At 47.0% G+C, this 18,519-nt stretch overlaps 8 protein-coding genes and 1 non-coding gene across 9 annotated transcripts; 3 read left to right on the top strand and 6 right to left on the bottom strand.

The window, feature by feature from the left end:
• Positions 1–25: 25 nt before the first annotated feature.
• BDW43DRAFT_298384 (ceramidase) lies at positions 26–1,246 on the bottom strand (the record flags this gene model as incomplete). The annotated part of the gene is made up of 4 exons (XM_032044546.1): positions 26–209; positions 296–812; positions 919–1,078; positions 1,151–1,246. 4 exons carry the CDS (start codon positions 1,244–1,246, stop codon positions 26–28), a joined length of 957 nt encoding a protein of 318 aa, XP_031903137.1.
• A 1,038-nt stretch (positions 1,247–2,284) lies between these two features.
• BDW43DRAFT_252203 (putative mitochondrial carrier protein) lies at positions 2,285–3,577 on the top strand. Its single transcript, XM_032039825.1, has 2 exons — positions 2,285–2,461; positions 2,572–3,577. The coding sequence occupies exons 1-2, from the start codon at positions 2,404–2,406 to the stop codon at positions 3,492–3,494; spliced, it is 981 nt and encodes a 326-aa protein (XP_031903136.1). The 5' UTR covers positions 2,285–2,403; the 3' UTR covers positions 3,495–3,577.
• Positions 3,578–3,989: 412 nt separating this feature from the next.
• On the bottom strand, positions 3,990–6,163 carry BDW43DRAFT_268080 (uncharacterized protein). Its single transcript, XM_032041077.1, has 2 exons — positions 4,196–6,163; positions 3,990–4,138 (listed from the first exon to the last, which is right to left on the bottom strand). Exons 1-2 carry the CDS (start codon positions 5,684–5,686, stop codon positions 4,037–4,039), a joined length of 1,593 nt encoding a protein of 530 aa, XP_031903135.1. The 5' UTR covers positions 5,687–6,163; the 3' UTR covers positions 3,990–4,036.
• A 1,685-nt stretch (positions 6,164–7,848) lies between these two features.
• Positions 7,849–9,127, bottom strand: BDW43DRAFT_268079 (putative prefoldin subunit 1). The gene is made up of 3 exons (XM_032041076.1): positions 8,881–9,127; positions 8,650–8,816; positions 7,849–8,554 (listed from the first exon to the last, which is right to left on the bottom strand). Exons 1-3 carry the CDS (start codon positions 8,908–8,910, stop codon positions 8,386–8,388), a joined length of 366 nt encoding a protein of 121 aa, XP_031903134.1. The 5' UTR covers positions 8,911–9,127; the 3' UTR covers positions 7,849–8,385.
• A 123-nt stretch (positions 9,128–9,250) lies between these two features.
• On the bottom strand, positions 9,251–10,845 carry BDW43DRAFT_268077 (isopenicillin N synthase family dioxygenase). The gene is made up of 3 exons (XM_032041075.1): positions 10,204–10,845; positions 9,679–10,117; positions 9,251–9,620 (listed from the first exon to the last, which is right to left on the bottom strand). The coding sequence occupies exons 1-3, from the start codon at positions 10,567–10,569 to the stop codon at positions 9,391–9,393; spliced, it is 1,035 nt and encodes a 344-aa protein (XP_031903133.1). The 5' UTR covers positions 10,570–10,845; the 3' UTR covers positions 9,251–9,390.
• Positions 10,846–10,880: 35 nt separating this feature from the next.
• Positions 10,881–10,951, bottom strand: BDW43DRAFT_t55. The gene has a single exon. It is a non-coding gene; the product is annotated as a tRNA-Gly (tRNA).
• Positions 10,952–11,276: 325 nt separating this feature from the next.
• BDW43DRAFT_298381 (uncharacterized protein) lies at positions 11,277–13,511 on the bottom strand (the record flags this gene model as incomplete). The annotated part of the gene is made up of 7 exons (XM_032044545.1): positions 11,277–11,423; positions 11,462–11,702; positions 11,778–11,907; positions 11,945–12,074; positions 12,263–12,673; positions 12,799–12,906; positions 13,497–13,511. 7 exons carry the CDS (start codon positions 13,509–13,511, stop codon positions 11,277–11,279), a joined length of 1,182 nt encoding a protein of 393 aa, XP_031903132.1.
• An 820-nt stretch (positions 13,512–14,331) lies between these two features.
• On the top strand, positions 14,332–16,641 carry BDW43DRAFT_324002 (kinase-like domain-containing protein; the record flags this gene model as incomplete). The annotated part of the gene is made up of 7 exons (XM_032049860.1): positions 14,332–14,396; positions 14,453–14,591; positions 14,671–14,791; positions 14,889–14,944; positions 15,024–15,190; positions 15,390–15,477; positions 16,303–16,641. 7 exons carry the CDS (start codon positions 14,332–14,334, stop codon positions 16,501–16,503), a joined length of 837 nt encoding a protein of 278 aa, XP_031903131.1. The 3' UTR covers positions 16,504–16,641.
• BDW43DRAFT_268073 (uncharacterized protein) lies at positions 16,411–18,192 on the top strand. The gene is made up of 2 exons (XM_032041074.1): positions 16,411–16,513; positions 16,626–18,192. Exon 2 carries the CDS (start codon positions 16,773–16,775, stop codon positions 17,517–17,519), a length of 747 nt encoding a protein of 248 aa, XP_031903130.1. The 5' UTR covers positions 16,411–16,513; positions 16,626–16,772; the 3' UTR covers positions 17,520–18,192.
• The last annotated feature ends 327 nt before the right edge of the window (positions 18,193–18,519 follow it).

Raw genomic sequence — 18,519 nt, 5'->3', positions numbered from 1 at the left:
AGGATTAGTAAGAAGCCGCACTAGTTTAGTTCGATTTCTTGACCGCGCCGTTTTCTCTCTTGTCTTTGAAGCTACTACGGAGGATTTCAGGGAAGTTCCAAAAATGCGGCCACCACAAGCGATATTCCTCCTGTCGTTTGTTCAAGCAGTGACGTAGCCAAATGCCCCAGATTATATAGAGATATGCACCAATGCCAGTCATAACGTGCCTTAATAGCAGAACAATGTTAGCGAGCGTTCTAAAGGCAATGAGCCGCAGTAAAGCAAGAAGGATGAAAGATAAATGAGAGCATACCACCACCCATGACCTTCAAGGAAAAGACCCCACGGAAGCCCTACTACCCGGCGCCATCCGCGGATCTTAGTGCAAAAGTGGTTATCCAAGTTCCAGATAAAGAAGCCACCAAGGAACATGCTCAGCCCGTATATAACCATAAACCACATGGTCTTCAGAATCCTCACATCCCGCTCATTCTCGTAGTGCTGTTGTTCTTTGGAAAGAACAGGCAGCCCGCGCCTTTCGCGCGCTAACCGGTCCCCCTCGGTGGAGTGTCGCCATTTCGGACGAAGGGTTACCTCCATGGTATACATACTCCGCAGGACGACAACAATGGTCAACAGAGCGTATGCGTTCTGGTGAAATACGGGGTCCTGAAGGTAGTGGTAATACAGAGTAATGAAGACGGCCAGACCGGTCAGGGCAATGGCTAGGAAGATACGGATGCTGGTCGATCTCGAGTAAGAGAAGGACGCATAGCACATCAAACATGTAGTGTAGATCATGGAAAGTTCATCGATGAGCTGCATGGGGTCTGTACAAGAAATTTCAGTTAGTCAAGTCCACGCCGTAGATAGCCCCTCGCAGAATGGGTATAGATATATATCACTTGCATTTCAAAGTCGAATGGAACAAGAAACTCCCCGTTCCGACCACGAGATAACCGTAATACGCCACTTGAAAAATCGTATCATGTCCATGGCGCCTACAGCTGCGGAGCCCTTTGACACCAAGCCACATAAACAAGAGGTTTGTGAGAGCGTTGACAATTTCGGCGGAGTAGATAGTCGCATAGTAATCCTATGTTAGAGGCTATTAGTTGGGAGGAAAAGGTATATAAATAGAAAATATATGAAAAAATGGGTTGCGCACCTCCTCACACCAATTCAAGGTCGACGTGACGGGGCTCCAATACCCAGCCTTAGAAGGCGGATATGGAATGAAGGGTAGGGCAGGCCACACAGGCATTGCGGGCAGAGACAAACTCCGGCTGGTCGCGGACAGTTGCCAATCTCTGTACTGACAGGAGATTAAAGGAGTTATAAGAAAGAGTGCATCTCAGGTAGAGTACAAGGCAGGGAGGAAATAGAAAAGGGATGTACAAAGGAAGAGGCGTCGACTGGCGTTCGCCCGCAGCAAGAGTTCCTTTCTAAATTAACTCAACACCCGTTTGGTTCATCCAAACCCGTGACGTCGACATGGTACTAAGTAAGCATCTATCGCTGTCAATCCCGGTTTTCAGAGAGCCGATTGGTCAGCCTGTACCTCCGCACACTACCGAGAATTCCATACACACTTGTAATTTTGCCTTGGGAGGATGCATGCGGTCGACCCGCTGACACTCACTTACACAACTGCAGTTATAGGTTTATGCGACGGTAAACGAAGTTTTGCTATTTGATATCTCATTAAGGTAAATCCAGTGAAAAGTCATTAAGACACAGACTCTGTTTGAAAATTGTGTTTCGTCAACTGGAAACTATCTTTCAATTGGCAGGACCAGCACGTATACCTCGGTCCATCCATGGGTAGGCCATCTCATTTATAGGTGGAGTCGTAATGTTTCGTGGCTGACTGCATGCGGAGGAGATTAGTTAGTACACACCAACGAAATACCTCATGTTCCAGGAACGCAAATACCGTTTGGAATAACCTAAGCTGTTGTATTGTATCCATGTTGTACCAGTACATTTCATCGCACCAAACTTATACGGTATGGAGGTACCGGAAGTACACAGCGTGTGGCCGCCCGTGGCTGTCTCCGGCCAATCACAATGCGACCGGAACGGAGCTATGATGACTTCACCATCCGTGATTATTCGAGAGGAAAAATACTTTCTGGAACCTCACATCGTACCTGATCTGAGGAGGAGATCTCAGGTTTGACCTGTCCAATCCTTCGTTTTCCATCTTTCTCCGCCTTTCTTGAGATGCCGTCTCTGTCGCTACTTACGTGATTGTGACCGTATTCCGGTCTCTCGCAAGATACTCGCCATATACGAAATAGCGGTGTCCATTGCGGATGAATTAAATCGGCTCTGATACTCGCTTTTTGATCAATTCTCTAAGCGCATATAAACTTCCACTCGCGAACTTTTCAGGTTGGGCCTGTAAGTATACGCGCAATGTCGAACAGCCCTGCCTATGCAGTGCCGCAGGTGAAAAATACTTCCGCCACTACAAGTATGTCCTTTTGCAGAACTTTTTTTACCCATCAGAGGAATTGCTATTATTATTTTTTTCCCTTTTAAGTCGCTCCTAAACCCATTTGGCCCTGGCTAACCTGCGGGTAGCGTCAAAAACTACTTTCCATTTCGCCGCTGGCCTTTGTTCCGGCCTCAGCTCTGCAATTCTCCTACAGCCAGCAGATCTACTCAAGACCCGAGTCCAACAGTCCCAGAATGCCGCTCTTCTACCGACCATAAAAGCCATCGTCTCATCTCCGAATCCCATTCGCGGCCTATGGCGCGGAACCCTTCCCTCAGCACTCCGCACAGGCTTCGGCTCAGCGCTATATTTCACAAGCCTCAATGCCTTACGACAAGCTTTAGCGCATACCGCAGTCCCAATCGCTGTATCTAGCACTAACGGAAACGGCCAAGCCGCACCGTCTTCGTCTGCTCTTCCAAAGCTCTCGAACTCAGCCAATCTTGCCACAGGGGCGGCCGCTCGTGTTGCGGCGGGATTCGTGATGATGCCTGTCACCGTGCTTAAAGTACGCTATGAGTCGAGCTATTACTCATATGGCAGTCTGTATAGCGCAGGGCGTGATATCCTTCGCACAGAAGGCGTGCGAGGACTCTTTGCTGGGTTTGGGGCAACCGCCGCACGAGATGCTCCGTACGCAGGGCTCTACGTTCTTTTCTATGAGCAATTGAAGCGGCGTTTAGCGTCGTTAGCTGAGTCGAAAGCCGGTGACCAGTCACTAAAATCATCCTCGTCAATTAACTTTGTCTCGGGAGCTTTAGCCGCTGGTCTTGCTACTGCGATTACGAACCCGTTTGATGCGGTCAAGACTCGACTGCAGCTTATGCCGAACAAGTACGGAAACATGATGCGAGCGGTTAAGATGATGATTCACGAAGATGGCGTACGGAGTCTGTTTGGTGGCCTGGGGCTGCGTATTGCCAGAAAGGCACTAAGCTCAGCACTCGCCTGGACCGTATATGAGGAGTTGATTCTCCGCGCGGAGAAGCACTGGGCAGCAAAAGACTAAGTGCTTGTATAACCAGTAATCTGCTTCTTCTTTTTACTTGGGCATTTGCTTGGGAGTTTGGCTTGGATCATAAAGGAGTTTGGGTATATATCGTGGCAATCATCATCATTGTATCATATATAGGTGCGATCATATCATCAGAATCCCAACTCACGACAAAATAAAATGAACATCAACATGGAACATCGCAGGTCCAATATAGAAGCAAATTTACGAACAACCAAAAATGCCGGTATGGACAAATCCAAAGCCGCAAAAAATCAGAAAGAGGTATCATTTGTGTTTCACAAAACAATTCGATCAGTTGATCAAGTAAAGATCCATGCCCGCCTACTGGGGCTCTTCTTCCGTACCAGATACAGCTTATCTTTCTTCTTGTCATTGACCTTCAGCTCGGTCAAGGTGTTGGAAGTCTGGGTAATGAGTTTACCCTCGCGAAGTCGCCGCGTGTGATCGAAGAGCTCTTCCTGGAAGTCTTCTGAGATCCACTGTTTGATGATAATGTAGTTGCTATCGCGCTGTTGACGGTAAGTCAGCATTGCTTACCTCGGAAAGGTCAAGGTTTTCGGAGTACTCACGTCATCCCAGTCCCAGGGCAATTGATAGGCCATCAGGGTGTCAGGTAGGAGATGTTTGCGGTGGACCTAAACAATGATATTAGTTGGGTACGACACGGAAGCATTCGCAGTTCGGCGGCATACCTTGATCCAGGTCGTCCGGCGATGTTCTTCCCTCTCCTCTTCATTGTCACTCTCTTTCTCCTCCTTCTTTTCCTTTCCCTTCTTCTTTTTCTCCTTTTCCTTCTCCTTCTCCTTCTCCTTGTCCTCCCCTTTGTTCTTTTCTTTCTCTCCCTTCTTCTTCTTGGTGATTATCTCCTCAATTTCTTCTTCCGTATACCCGAATTCAACTCTCAGTCGATTCCTAAATTCTTCATCGCGTTTCTGCGCCGCCAGTCTCTCGGCATTTGCTCGCCGTTCCTCGTTTAACTTCCATTCTTCGATGGCTGCTGCTTTCATCATAGCTTCTTTACGATCCTTTTCCTGTTTCGCAAGTAGAGCTCTCGCCTCCTCATCCCGGATCTCTTTCTTGATTCGCTCGCGCTCTTCCTCCTCCTCTATCTTGCGCTGAAGTTCTTTGAGCTTCTCCTGGCGCATTTTCTCTTTGAGCTTCTCACGCTCCTCTTCCTCGTCTATTCTGCGCTGGAGGTCCTTAAGCTTCTCCTCACGGAGCTTTGACTTGACGTCTTCATCCTCCCTGGCCCTGCGTTGGGCTTCCTCGAACTGGCGCAGCTTGTAACGATGTTCCGCTTTTCGCTGCTCCTCCTCCTCCTCAATCTTGTGCCGTAGCTCTTTGAGCTTCTCCTCTCGCAATCTCGATTTAACGCCGTCTTCCTCCCTAGCATGGCGCTGGGCTTCCTCATATTGACGCAGCTTCCAACGATGCTCCGCTTGCCGCTGTTCATCCTCTAGACGCTGGTTCTTCTCGTACCTCTCAAGTCGTCTTAGTCGCTCGCTGATCTCCTCTTCGTACAAGTCCTCTTCTTCCTTCATGATCCGAACCTCGCGGGAGTCTCGTACATCCCGAGCCTCAAGGCGATGACGCGCCAACTCACGCTCTAAGCGCTCAATCTCCTGCTGCTGTCTCAACAGCTCCAGATCCTGTCGATGATCATTCTTCTCCAGCAGCCGTTGATCAATCACCAGCTCATAATCCCGCTGCTGCCGTGGCGAAGCCTCCCGCGGAGAACTGGCGGTGCTGGCCCGAGGCCGTCGATGAGCCCGCAGGAGGGTCTCGTCCTCCGACTCATAGGGGTCAATGTACGTCTCCTGGTGCTGGTCCTTGCGGGCCCTGTTGGCACTTCTGTTGGAACCCTTGTTCCTCGAGTCATTCTTGATGTCGACGATGACAGCTGGGGGCTGCGGGGCACGCTCGCGAGACCGTCGTCGCCGGGCGCCCGTGGACGCGGACCGGTGGATGTGCACATCTTGCACGACGGGGCTGAGATAGGCGTTACTGGCGCGGTCGGGGTTGAAGCGGCGATCGGGGCTAAAGCGACGATCATCGCCGTAGCGATGACGGGAGACGGAGCGCCTCCTGAAGGAGGTCCGTCGGCGGCCGTTTTCCATAGAATAGTCCGATTCTGAGTAGTCGGACTCGGAATCGGTCCAGGGGACGATGTGGTGGCGTGGCATTTTGGGGGAAGTATTGTATTTGTGCTTTGTTTGTGTTACCCTCTTCTTCCTTTCTTTTTTCTCGTTTCGGTGGAATCAATTTGGGGGGATTGTGTTTGTTCTTTCTCAGACTAAGATGACAGCTGGGATGAAGCGGGGTGATTTTTGACTCCAGGGGAGACACAAGAAAGTGACGTAGTGTAAGAAGCAGTAGAATATCACTTGGCAAACACAAGGTCCAAGGAAACAATCGATAGTGTGAGAAACCCTAAGAGAAAAGGGGAAAAAAAAAAGAGCAAGGGAAGGGGGGGAAAAAAAAGAAAAAGAAAAGAAACAAGGAGGGGTAAGATCCCAAAGCTCTAAAAAGTAAGAGAACAAAGCCGAGAAGAGACGAGAAATATGGAGAGCCTCAGTGGAAAAGAGAGGAAAAAAAGGAAAGAAAACGAGACCAGCCCCCGTGCCTCGTAAACGCGGTCCAGCTGAAAAGTGGGGGACAAGAAAGGATTCCTTGAGTTAAGTTGTGTCGTGATTTAGTATTGCTGGGCAGGAATCATTCACTCATTGGACTGTCTTGGGCTTTTGGCGTCAGGCTGAGCGGCGATCATTTATCATCGGGTGGCCACTGACTGGTTACCTACTGGTATTGAACCTCAAGGGAAACGGAAGGATTGGGACTTCTAGATATCTATAGAAATGCCAAAATTATCTGAAGCCTTTTACTACGACAACTACTTCTAGTTAATTCCCCCTACCTACCTGACCCAGACTATCAATGATACCCAGTGGCCTTTCCCTCGGCGCTCTTCTACAGCCCTAAGTTAGTCTAGCGTAGCCTGAGGCAACCTGACCAGCAATTCTGCAGCCCAGCGGCTATGTGAAACAAGGTCTGTGGTCCCTTTGACACGCCTTATCAAACTAGTCTATGTAGATAACCAGGAACGAATGATTACAACGGTCCTCAACCAAGGAAAATAAGGCGGTTAATCCCGCGGAGCCAGAGCTAACTTTGATCATCCATTCATTCTCGATTTTATCTTCGATCGATCTCCTGATAGATACTATCGTGCGTGACAAATGGATGTGGTTTGTAGATTTATGTTTGCCTTCGCTCTTTCTTTCACATTGCTTTAATTCGAGGAGTCATGCTGATCTGTTGGATTTGCTGCCTGATACACATGACGTCGAGAAAGTCAGCCTTGTATCGGGTGGGTGGGTCACTTAAGTACTTCTTTGGTGCTAGTGAGGGGATTGGGTAGGCGTTAGGGTTTTCTTTATTCTTGGACACTGTTGATTAATATCCTACTGATGTAGGCTTGTACCTGCTTAGGTATGTATGCATAACTATACCTAATATGTAGATATATAATAACTATTTTGTTTGCTTTGCATGATGCATTTACAGTATAAATTGTACAGTACATCCCGCAAGCACCATCATGCTGTCCGGAATGAATGCAGCCTTGTCACGCTTTTATCGGTAGAGCTGGGGTTACTACCATTGTCTTGATATAGAAACCTGCCATACAGCATGGGGAGCTAGAGGTATTTGAGATCTTTATTTTATGTTTTGGTGTTATTCTAAGTTGGAATGTGCTAAATGGCTGTCATTTGTCTTACAGTACATCTATGCGGAGTTTTTGATTGAGTTTATATGTGACTAGCCCCGTGCGTATGCATGTACCATATCCTCTTACTCTCTCTCTCTTTTTTCCCTTACTCTTCCTTCTTTAGAAAGAGATAGGGGAAAAAAAGCTTATTTCTCTTTCAGTTTTAGCAGGAGTCTTAACTAACCCTAAATACTCGAGATGCGAGGACAGTTGATGTACAGTACAGCCCGCATATCTCCTGCAGATAGAGTTCCTGAGGTGACACTTGAGATACCATGGGACGTGTCGGCGGACATCCCGAATGCTATCATCCTAGTCATGGCTTTCTTTACTTACTTCGTGATATGCCAGTACCGGACTTTTTTTTTGGTGAGGATCTTAAGTCATCTTGCTAATCACATGATGGGGATAGAAGGCCTGTGATGTGGTCGTGCATGTGACTTGGGGATCACGTATATAGTATTTCTGGGTCTCTCTCTACAAACAGTCGTATCTATATGTGAGATGACTTTTATGTCCTCTAGTGCGAATGCTCAGTGCCCCATCGTTACGGTTATTAAATTCGAATTCAAGGTCATTCAGTGGCAGATGAAAGAAGACTCCCCCAACCCAGGAACTCATATACAACACAAGATACAAAAGAACAATCGAGACAAAGATCGATTAGAGTAGTGTAATGTTTTTTATCCTGGTGATCGCATCTGCGGGCAATCAATGAAACAAGAACTTGAACATACTACTAGTAGTAGGCCAAGCTTTAACTCCCTGGATCAACACCAACAACCAACCAATAGCACTCGCCAGGCATTGGAGTAGCCGATACGCCAGCGACTGGTCCAGCCAGTATGTATCACAGCCAAAGCACCGTACGTTACCTGAATACTCTCGCATATCCAAGCGCTGAGTGGTTTCCGCACAGCAGCATCACAGCATGTGTAACGGCATACCTCGTACTTAAAGTCGAACAACACACTCAGGCCCTGATAATAAGCGCTCCATGTTCCCAAACCCCCTTCTTCCTATATCCCACCAATCCCCATATTCAGGGTGTATTATCAAATAACCTCAAAGCCAGGACCCGCGCCAAAATCCCAGCTCAACCCCACCCCCAGATCAAGCCTTACCCCCAGACTTCACAAACCGCTCATAATGCTCCATACTATTCTTGTGCGTCAACTCCAGCGAACTCAACTTCTTTTCCAGCCCCGACACCTCCGACCTAAGCTCTGCCTTCTCAGCCACAAGTCGCTTATCAACCGTTGACATCGGAACGCCCACAAACCTATAATAGCATCGCGAAAAAAATGTCAGCGCCACGTCTCTCGATTTCAATGCCGGGTCCTAGCAAAAAGCAGGTATGGTATCGTGAACACTCACATCTTCCCTACACCCTCATAGATGCGCGTATCCTTGGGCAACGAGCTCATCTCACTAGACGTCAAGTCTAGCAATCTGATAGCTTTCTGTTTTGTAGTCATTTGGGCCTTGGTCAGGCCAATTTGTTGTTGCGAGGTGATGATGCGGCTTTCGAGTTCGTTGAGGAGCTGGTTTCAATTGGTTGTTAGCTTCGGTATTTGGTTGGTTGGTGTAGCGGGGTATATTATGTACCTTTTGTAAAGCTTCGTTGGGGAGAGACATTTTGATGCGATGGAGGAGTTGTATTAGGTATGAGGGGTGTGGTGAGGGGTGTAAAGCGCGGTCGCGGGACGTTTAGGACACGTCTGATTGTAGGTATAGTTGTTTATTGGGCGTTAGCAGATTCGGTGAGGTGTGAAGGTTACGTTTCTGGCCGGCTTGGTGAGGGTTTGGAACCTTTGTTGTTGTATAGAGATGTTGGAGCCTTGGGGGTGAACTTATCGGCGGCCAGAGCTAAAGTTGAGCTTGACTCCGCTATCCGATCGGCGGGAGTTTTATTGCCTAATACGGATATCGTGTAGGGCTTAGGGCTTATATTGATAATGTTATTTTACTGGCTACGTACACTTCCAAGCAACTGCTGCTGAATGTACAATATGACTGATGCCCTTATGTCAACAGAACTGACTGGTAATCTTTTGATAAGGACAAAAGAAAAGAGAAATAGTGGTCCAGTACTGAGGGATCGCGACTCGCATATATTCAGTACATCATAGAAGCTCGCATCTTGTTATACTCCGCCTGTGTAATTGGCTTGTACTTGGCGGGCTCTTCTTCGCTCATGCACGAGGGAATGCATTCAATTACAGAAGACGGGTCTGGAGATATGAAATAGGGAATCGAGAACCGCTCGCGCGTCATCCGATTTGGACCCTCATAGCGATCAGCGAGTGGGGGCATTCTGACCCTATGGTTTGTGGACTTGAGTCGGTCTATATGAATTAGATCTATCATAGTCGTGATAGCTATGAAAGGGAAAAGGATACTAACCATTACTCCACATCTGCAAAAGATCACCAACGTTCACCACAATGGCATTCTTGATAGGGGTTGCGGGGACGAATTTACCTGGCCGAGAGACGTCTTCAACCTCCAGGCCCCCGCAATCGTCTTGGAATAGCATGGTCAGCGAGCTCCAGTCAGTATGTGCTGGACACCGGGCTGTCCGCTCTTTCTCAAGATCCTCAGCTGGGACTGGCAAGTAATGTAACAGACGTAGCTGATTGCCATGGCCCGAATGTTTCTTGACAAGGTAAGACTCGTCCTCTAGACCCAGCCCAACGGCTAGAGCGCGGAACAGCTCCTCACCGACGCCCCAGCACTCCCAATAGAATTTAGTCATAAAAGCCCTAAAGCCTGGGAGCGTCTCGTCGGGGATCCATTGGTTAGGCTGATCAGTGTGCTCGTCGCTCCCAATATCATATACTTCCTATAATGCTATAAGATACAGCTCTTGCCTTCTCCTTTCTTTAACATATGAATACGGTATTCATTGTTAGATGGGTTTGAGCATACTTTGACGTCTGGTATCTCTCGTAACTTCCTTCTTGTCTCCTCATCACTTTCATTGTGCATCGTCTGGGAGACTTTCTCCAATCCCGGCCATGAATAGCCCCGGTGCACCGCCCAACCTTCTGGATGGGGTGCTTTCATTTTCTCCTCTTCAGGGAGATTGAAAAGGCGCTTGGTCCAATGGAATGCTTCATCCAGGACAGACTCCGGGAGGGAGTGGTTGATAATATAGACAAAACCCACGGTTTGGAAAGCTCTGACAAGTTCTTGTGCCATTCGTAACCTGGCACCTTGGTCTTGGGTGTTCTTCCAAGACGAGAAATCCACTATCGGGATTGCCATAGAGGCTGAACCATCTTGTGCAGGCATATTGGCTTGAAAACTGTGGGTTTAATATATGCAATAATTAAGTTTTGATTTACACCAATTTCAGTAGATGGACAATTGTGGTGCGGTCAGTTTATAGATAGTGAAAAACTGTAATAGTGTAGATGTTAACATGATGACATTCCCCTCAGTCACATGTCCTATATCCTGCGACCTAGAAGACTATGTTGCATGCTCTGGTTTGTGCACAGATACCTATCTTTTTTTATTTTCTGGGTATAAAAAGAAAAAGAAAAGAAAAGGGATAACTTATCGAGCTGAGGCTCCAGGTGAAAAAGAAAAAAAAAACTAGATGCATTAGCTGGGAGTCGAACCCAGAGCTATTGCTTGGAAGGCAACAATGTTACCGCTACACCACTAATGCTTGATATAATATAATGGTTCTTATCACCTTTATATATCAGAACTATTATAAAAATATCCTCCACATCCCTGAAAAATCCATTAACTCAGGACAAACGCCTTGTCTGTAGTGGAAACTAGTTTAACGAGATGGTACATATATCAGTCTCTCCGACATCACTCAAGGCTCTTACGGAATGAAGTACAGTTCCCAGCTACTTGGGCATCCATACCCAATAGAAGATGTACCCATTAGGTCGTTTCTTTAATCCAACCTTTCATACGCAAAAGTCTCAGAAAGCTGTACAGCCTCTATTCTAACTCAAAAGGTGTTCTCTCGGTAATCATCAGGAATTAGAGGGACAGTTCTCCAAAAGTGGCTTCAAAATATATTCGCATACAGATTTCCTGAACGCAATATCACCCCAAGTAGGCGTTGCACAGCTTATCGCGAACGTACACTCAACGCATCTCGTAACCACCTCCAGATAACGCTGGATAATATGGGCCATATTAAAGTAAAGCCATTTACTGCGACATCATATCGACTACCGAAGTCACTTTGGACATCCCAGCCTCCCTCAGCGGCATATGTCTCGAATGTTTTGGGGTGCCATAATTCCAAAAGTCTAATACCAAGCTCAAGCATCGATCGTTTCGGATTATAAACACCTGGTGCTGAATCTTTAGCACCGTAATCAGATGTCTGACGGATAAAAGGCTGGGGCATATCCATATGTTGGTCTCCTCCTCTGTGCATAAGTGACTTATCACTGCGCGTAAAAAATAGCGCTGTTCCAGTAAGCGGAAGCTAAATCCATAGAGTGGCATGCAGCTGCATAATTGACGACGCGATGTTAAATGAAAGAGCTAAGCGCTGGTTGAGAGTCCACTGGATATGTGAGGATTGATCCCGTTGCCCCATGCTCTGAAGGACTTGCTTTAGTGAGATAGTATTCCCTTTCTCATTATTAGCATCTTCAAGGGCTGCGCAATGGGGTTCTATGATAGTAACAAAGTCTTCCGCTCCGAGAAAGATATATGTCGAGAAAGATTTTATGATCCCTCGCCTGGGTTATTGAGAGACAGAGGTCGCCTAATTTCATCGGAGGATCAAGTCTTTCAGTTGGAAAATTGATAACCACCTTAGTTTGTTGCATTTTGGACTTAACGCTAATAATTGGACGTACATGTCAGCTTTAGGAATAGAGTGAAGAGAAAAGCATAAATAGGCACCCGATGGCTAGGCTAGCTCATCTTGTATAGCAACTTTCCAATTCATCCTCCTACATTTTCACGTCCGTTTTGTGCCTGCTATCAACACGCTTTTGACTTCGCTAGGTGCAAACTCCACTGTAAACGCTACAGATGCGTTTTTGAGGCCAACATGTTTCTTCCTCTCCAGAAGCGCTGGCCGGCTATGAAGAAAGGACCCCGTCTCATGTTGTGGGTGACAGCTTACCATATATCCAGCCGAGACTGCTGAGTATGAGGTGCTTGCATAAATACGAATAGTATGGAGGCTCGAGGCCAGGCGTGAAATAGTCCTTGATGTTGGTTGGACACTAATATCTGCTTTTGCTACGCTAGCCTCCCGGATTCTGCGCAGTGTAGCAGTGGTCTCATTTAGATACCTGATCAGCTTTTCGAGCTTATTCTTTTGCAAGATGAACATTATATTCTTCGTGGATTCATATTGGCCATTCTCTATGGGGCCTTTCTGGATAAGCGCTAACAGATTTCCCTGGTAGAAAGACGGTAAGCCTTTGAATTTCGCCTGAGACAGGTATGTGGGAGTACCTGCGCTTTAGAGGATATACCATTGAGATTAGATGCCAGATCTACCAGAATATGCTGTCACTGGGCTACAGCTCGTTGGTATGGCACATACCCATCGCCCAGATAGCCATGGACAGCATTAGCAATTTCGGGGTCTTGTAAGAGAGCTGAATTGGGTTGGCGGATCAGGTCATTGATCTACCCCTCTTCTCAATGTGTGGCGCAAAGCGGGATATAGAGATCTGACTCAAGGAAAAATTAATAAAAGATTGTCACAATTTGCGTTGATGCCTGCTCTCTATAGGCTACCAGATTGACGAACTCACAGTACGAGAGGCTTTGAGTGAGGAGAGAAAGAATTCGGATGAGAAATGGGGCACTGAGGAGCTAATCCACGACGATGACCCTGAAGAGGAAGACTTCTCTTCATACAGAGATGAACCACCTACTAGAGCATGTTTCACGAACAACACTACGACTATGGATAGGCTCTACCACCCTTCATTCAAAATCCAAAACCCAGCGATGCAGACTGGTATTTCCAAGGCTCTGAATCTTAGTTAAATGGATCCAGAGATTGGGGTAAACCTCATTGACGTATATGCATCATTCGACCATCACCTCGAGTGCTCGCCGGAGGCAGAAATTTCGATACTAGAGAAAACGCAAGCATAAATATGAGACATATTCCTAACCAGCTAGAAGGAAGTTGAACCTCCAACAGGATCATATTATTGAGATGAAGCGTGGTCCCACTGCCTCTGGGCCTCGATCTGCGCCATCCATACCTTCCACGGCCACATGGCAGAACCCCACTGAAATTAATTTAGGGGATGATTCTTCCATCATATCGACGAGGACATCTCTTGTTTTAGCCGAGAAAGGAGGTGATACTGCTTCGATCCCGCCACCACCCACGATTGCTCTTCAAGCCAAAGAATTCGATTGCTCATACTGATTTATGATATGCCGGCGTAAAACCAGCACTAAGAAAACGTGGGAGTCAGTATTCACCTTTACCGCCAGTGATATGCAGATTTACCTAATCTAGAACACATATATTCCGCAATCCACGCCCTTACGTTTACACATTCGAAGGCTGCAGAGAGCCCGACCAGCAATACGACACCCTTAACGACTGGATGGCCCATGAAGCATCAATCTATGAGTAACTGCTGACGCTCGGGGCCAACAGAGACATAAGCACGACTATCCCATCTGCCTGGCTTCGGATGCCAGCCAGGGGCATATCGCATATCATCTCCGGTGCATTTTATGCTTCTCGCTACTCCGATCCGCCGACAGTAAAGATGACTTTAAACTGGACGGTGCGCTATCTCGCCGGGCTGAAGTTGTATCCAACAGTTCAGACCGGTCATCATTGGAGAGTATAGTGTCTTATGGGAAGCTTGGTCTGAGAAACTTCCAGGCATTCGAGAGCAAACCCATACTGGAGTCGATACTGATGAAGATGATGTCGCTGCAGAGGAAAGTACTAAATAGGTAACAGTCTCGGAAAAAGGAGAACCTCGCGATGATCTTAGCATCCCGGAAAGCCGCCTGGGTGTGCTTATCGGCAACCAACTAATACTGATCAACATCTTGGGTCTTGGTACGTAAAGCATGATTACTACTGCGGTAGACATCTATACTGATGACCTCTATACAATCAAAGCTCTCGACAAGAGGTGCCTAGATTCACCCCAACTCTCATTTCAGCAAAATGAGATAATCATTTAGCTAGACAACACCCCAATGTTGTTTCTTTGATTAAAATAATAGGTTCGGACGATTGTTCATTCATTGGTACGGAGCTTTGTCCCGAAGGTCACTTATTTGATAACATCGTCGTGAAGAAAATATACGTGGGCATTGAATCTTTGGTTTAGTGAGTATTCCTCCAGACCTTGGATGCTGTTCAGTTCTGCCATTCCATTTTGGTGTATACCATCGCGATCTCAGCCCGAAAACTGTCTAGTTACAGATCAAGGGATAACTGTTAAACACATGGATTTTGGTCTTGCTACTACCAACACCTGCTCGTCAGACTTTGGCCGTGCCTCTTATTTTTACATATTTCCAGGTAAGTTGTTGTTTGCCTCTTCAATGAAAATGGCCATCACAATGCTAACTCGTCTCTTAATTGCCTTGTAGAGAATGCTAACAGACAAACAGTGAAGAAGGATCATTCTACGAATCGGCTCCTAGTGATGACTGGAGCCTAGGTGTTATTCTAGTCAACCTGACTTGTGGCCGCAATCTATGGAAGCGCGCTTCGGCTGATGATAAGTAGCACTTTCCGAATTTATCGGAAGGACCCATACTTCCTCAAGACAATCCTACCTCTATCCGACGAGGTTATTCCCGCCTTGAACCGTATCTTTGAATGCGATCCCAACAAAAGGATCACAATACCAGAGCTACGCACATTGGTTCTGGAATGTCCCTCTTTCACGGTACCCTCCGAAGGCTCATGGAATAAGTACAGCGAACTCTAAGAATTTCTGCTTTCCAACGGTATGGAGTTTTAGTGATTGAACGTGTTGGCTCCGATTCAAGCAGCCTTTGTGAGGGCAAACATAGATATGCGATGAATTTCCTGCGCAGCAGCATAGAGACACACACAAAGGAACATTAGATAGTTATCCCTATTGGCTAAGACAAAACCTGGATATGACAAGAGAGGAACCTGTTATAGTGGAAAGCCAGACAGGAAGCGAAATACTCGTTCAGCGCAATGCTACACCTCCGACATTAATTTTTAGTAGCGTATGTCGCCACAATTTTTTTCGTTATATAGAAGTGTGAATCGGATTTCCCTGTTTCGCATTGAACTGTTCTAGCTTCAATCGTGTAGATACTCACACTTTTATCAGACGGTATAGCCTGGCCACGCTTGCACTGAATTGGCAAGCACCGTACGAAATTGCAGTCAGGATTTCGGGCACGTTCTAGAAGGGCAATGCAAAAAGTACCTGTATGAGATTTAAAGGTAGAGACTATTCACCGCCCTTCAAGTTGTCGTGCGTATGATCAAGGTGCATACTCACGTGTTGTCTTCGTGAAAGCGGCAGTACTGTGAGGGATCCATCTTGTTCGAAAAGACGAACATGTTTGTAGTAGACGGAAGATCCGATGGAGGCCGGATCGCATATGGGACCACGATGTGGAGTTCTAAAGTGGTCTAGATTACGGAGAGAATGTCATTGTTGTGCGTGGCGTTTGGATGGAAAATCATGGTCCTTCCGGGCCGCCTGCTGGGAAGGCTCTGGATATAAATCTTTATATCAGTTCGTATTTGGAATGAGCAGAAACGTATTAGGCATAAATTTCAGTCACTAGACCAACAATAGTACCTTCTGTAGCTACGATTGCTTCCCAGAAATGAACGAGCGGGGGAAAAAACGTATTCGAAATAATCCAGTAAAAGGAAAAGTGAACATACATTGTCTAAGGTTTTAGAAGAGAGGGATTTCAACTCGTTAATCATTGGACTAACAATGTTACTTGCTGATGTAACTTTTCTTTTCCATTTCTTTCTCCTTCTCTTTTTTTATTTTATTTTTAAGGCTGCAGTAAATGTATTTCGTAAAGCGACGCACGTTGACATCAAAGGTCTATATTAATAGTTGGAGCAGGTGGTTGGACAATGGTGGACACGCGGTTGCTGTGGCAGGGATCCTGGTGGAGATTGCGCCTAACTGTACAGCCCACAGCCCGATGCAGAATACATCATCCACCCTCCTCCGGTCACCGGTACTGTGGTGGACCATTCTCGAAGATATTTGGAAGTGAAAGTTAGCTGGTAAGTTGTACTCTCATACTATTGCCATTTCGTTGACCTGGCCTCGGAGTCCTACAACCGCCTACTAACACACACTTGCCGCTTTGAGTAGTTTGTTGACCGCACTGCATAGACTTTTCTGCTGTCGCATTCAACACAGCACCCAACATTAATCGATTTGACCACCCCATCAAGAATTCCGATTGAGTCCCGAACCCAAAACCGCTATTGGGGTTTGATATACAATCTGGTGGGCGGACTCTAGCCCTTGGCCTCTAGAATGAAGGTGTCTGGGTGGATCTCGGCCGCATTCTTTGCCTCGACCGTAATATCGATAGAGACGCTACCATTTTCTCCTCCACAAGCCGCAGAAGCAAACAAGAGAGCATATGAAATCCTACGGATATTAAAGCGGGCTGACAACTGTCCGGCTGGGTACGACCCATGCACCAACATGGGTAAATCCGACGTTTGCTGCAGACAAGGTTCCATCTGTTCTCGCGACGCCGCCGACAATATCGCCTGTTGTCCGACTGGAGCAAAATGTACAGGCAGTCTCACTGGAGATCGCTCTCCTAGCTCGACCAGCTTTAGATTCCCGGGAACCGCCACAGCTTCTCTGACCACTTCGGGGCCAAACGGCGCGACTATTACTGGCTCGACAATGCCAGGCGCTTATCCGTTTGTCTACGTTCCGACAACGTTCCCTAACGCCGCTGTATGCTCTTCTTACTACTCCTTGTGTCAAAGTGAGTATACGGGCTGTCTCTCAAGCCTCGGAGGAGGCTACGCAGTCACCGTGGCAGGTGAAGGTGGAGGGGTAACCCGCGCTGGCGGCGGAGCAGCTGGGGCTATTTCTACCTGTTCTAGCTTGAGCCTAGACGCCTGCCATGGCCTCAATCTGGGATATTGCGACACGCATGCTACTGGCACCGGGGACATGAACGGGGCTCCCCCAGGACGAACCTCTAGCCTGGAGGACCTCATCTTTGGCATGGTCATTGGCGTGGCTGGTATGTTTATCTGATCAACGTTGACGCTATTACGTTTTCTTCATGGTGGATATGCGATACGAAAATAAATTTTTTTGTTCCTTTTTCTTCTATATGTTACAACAGAATGATCTCCTGGAAGTTGAACGAACGGGATGACTTTCGCGCACATACTGCATGTAGGCCCCACTGCTACATGAATGAGCTGGTATGCTTTGGTTTCAGGAGGGATGACAGGGTGATTCAATGATGTTATGTTCGGGGGCTATGCTAAGATGTAAATCTACTGTTCTTTGGCGTCTGTGTATGTACATATCTACCTAGGATTAGGGGACACAAGATCCCAACTCGGATAGTTCGATGACCGGAAAGAAACCGGATGAAGTCTTGTACCAGGTACTGAAACATGTACAAAGGTACGGAGGAGCAGCCACCACACCGCTTCAGTGGAATAAATAGCACCCATCACTTCAAGATACGTCTAACGTACGCTCGGCGAGCGCTGATTCCATGCATGTAAAACTAGGCCAGTAAAAAGGCTAGTCTGGACCAGTGTGGACGGCATCAGATAAACCTTCCAAGGGGGTGCGTTGTGCCTGATTCATCCGCTTTGTTGGCAAGACACTAAAGCGGGACGGGACAACACACAGGTACAGATGGAGTCATCTACTCTTCTAGCTCGTTACGAAATGTTCCCGTCTGGAATCCATACCTAAGGTATGAATCTATGCTCGGTACTATAGTCTAGATCTGTCGAATGGTAGTGGGGAAGAAACTTCTTTTGCACACCGACTCGAATTACTCAACAGGGGATTGAGGCCAGGTTTCATCGTATGTACTGTATGCTGGTAACAATGCGGAATTAGTATGAAACTGATGTCAGGGACGGAAGGCAAAAAGTGGTCCACAAGGATAATGATTGATTTCGTTTCTCCAGCTACAAGACTGTAGCACCAGCGAGGGGCATCCAATGCGATGTGATGATAAGATCAAAGACCAAAAAAGGTTCCCCAACCTCCTCTTTCACATTGAAGG

The sequence above is a fragment of the Aspergillus alliaceus genome (assembly GCF_009176365.1).
Source record: "Aspergillus alliaceus strain CBS 536.65 unplaced genomic scaffold BDW43scaffold_9, whole genome shotgun sequence".
NCBI classification, from domain to species: domain Eukaryota; kingdom Fungi; phylum Ascomycota; class Eurotiomycetes; order Eurotiales; family Aspergillaceae; genus Aspergillus; species Aspergillus alliaceus.
Note: the sequence above shows the minus strand (reverse complement) of the source record. Positions and strands in the feature narration are given on the sequence as shown.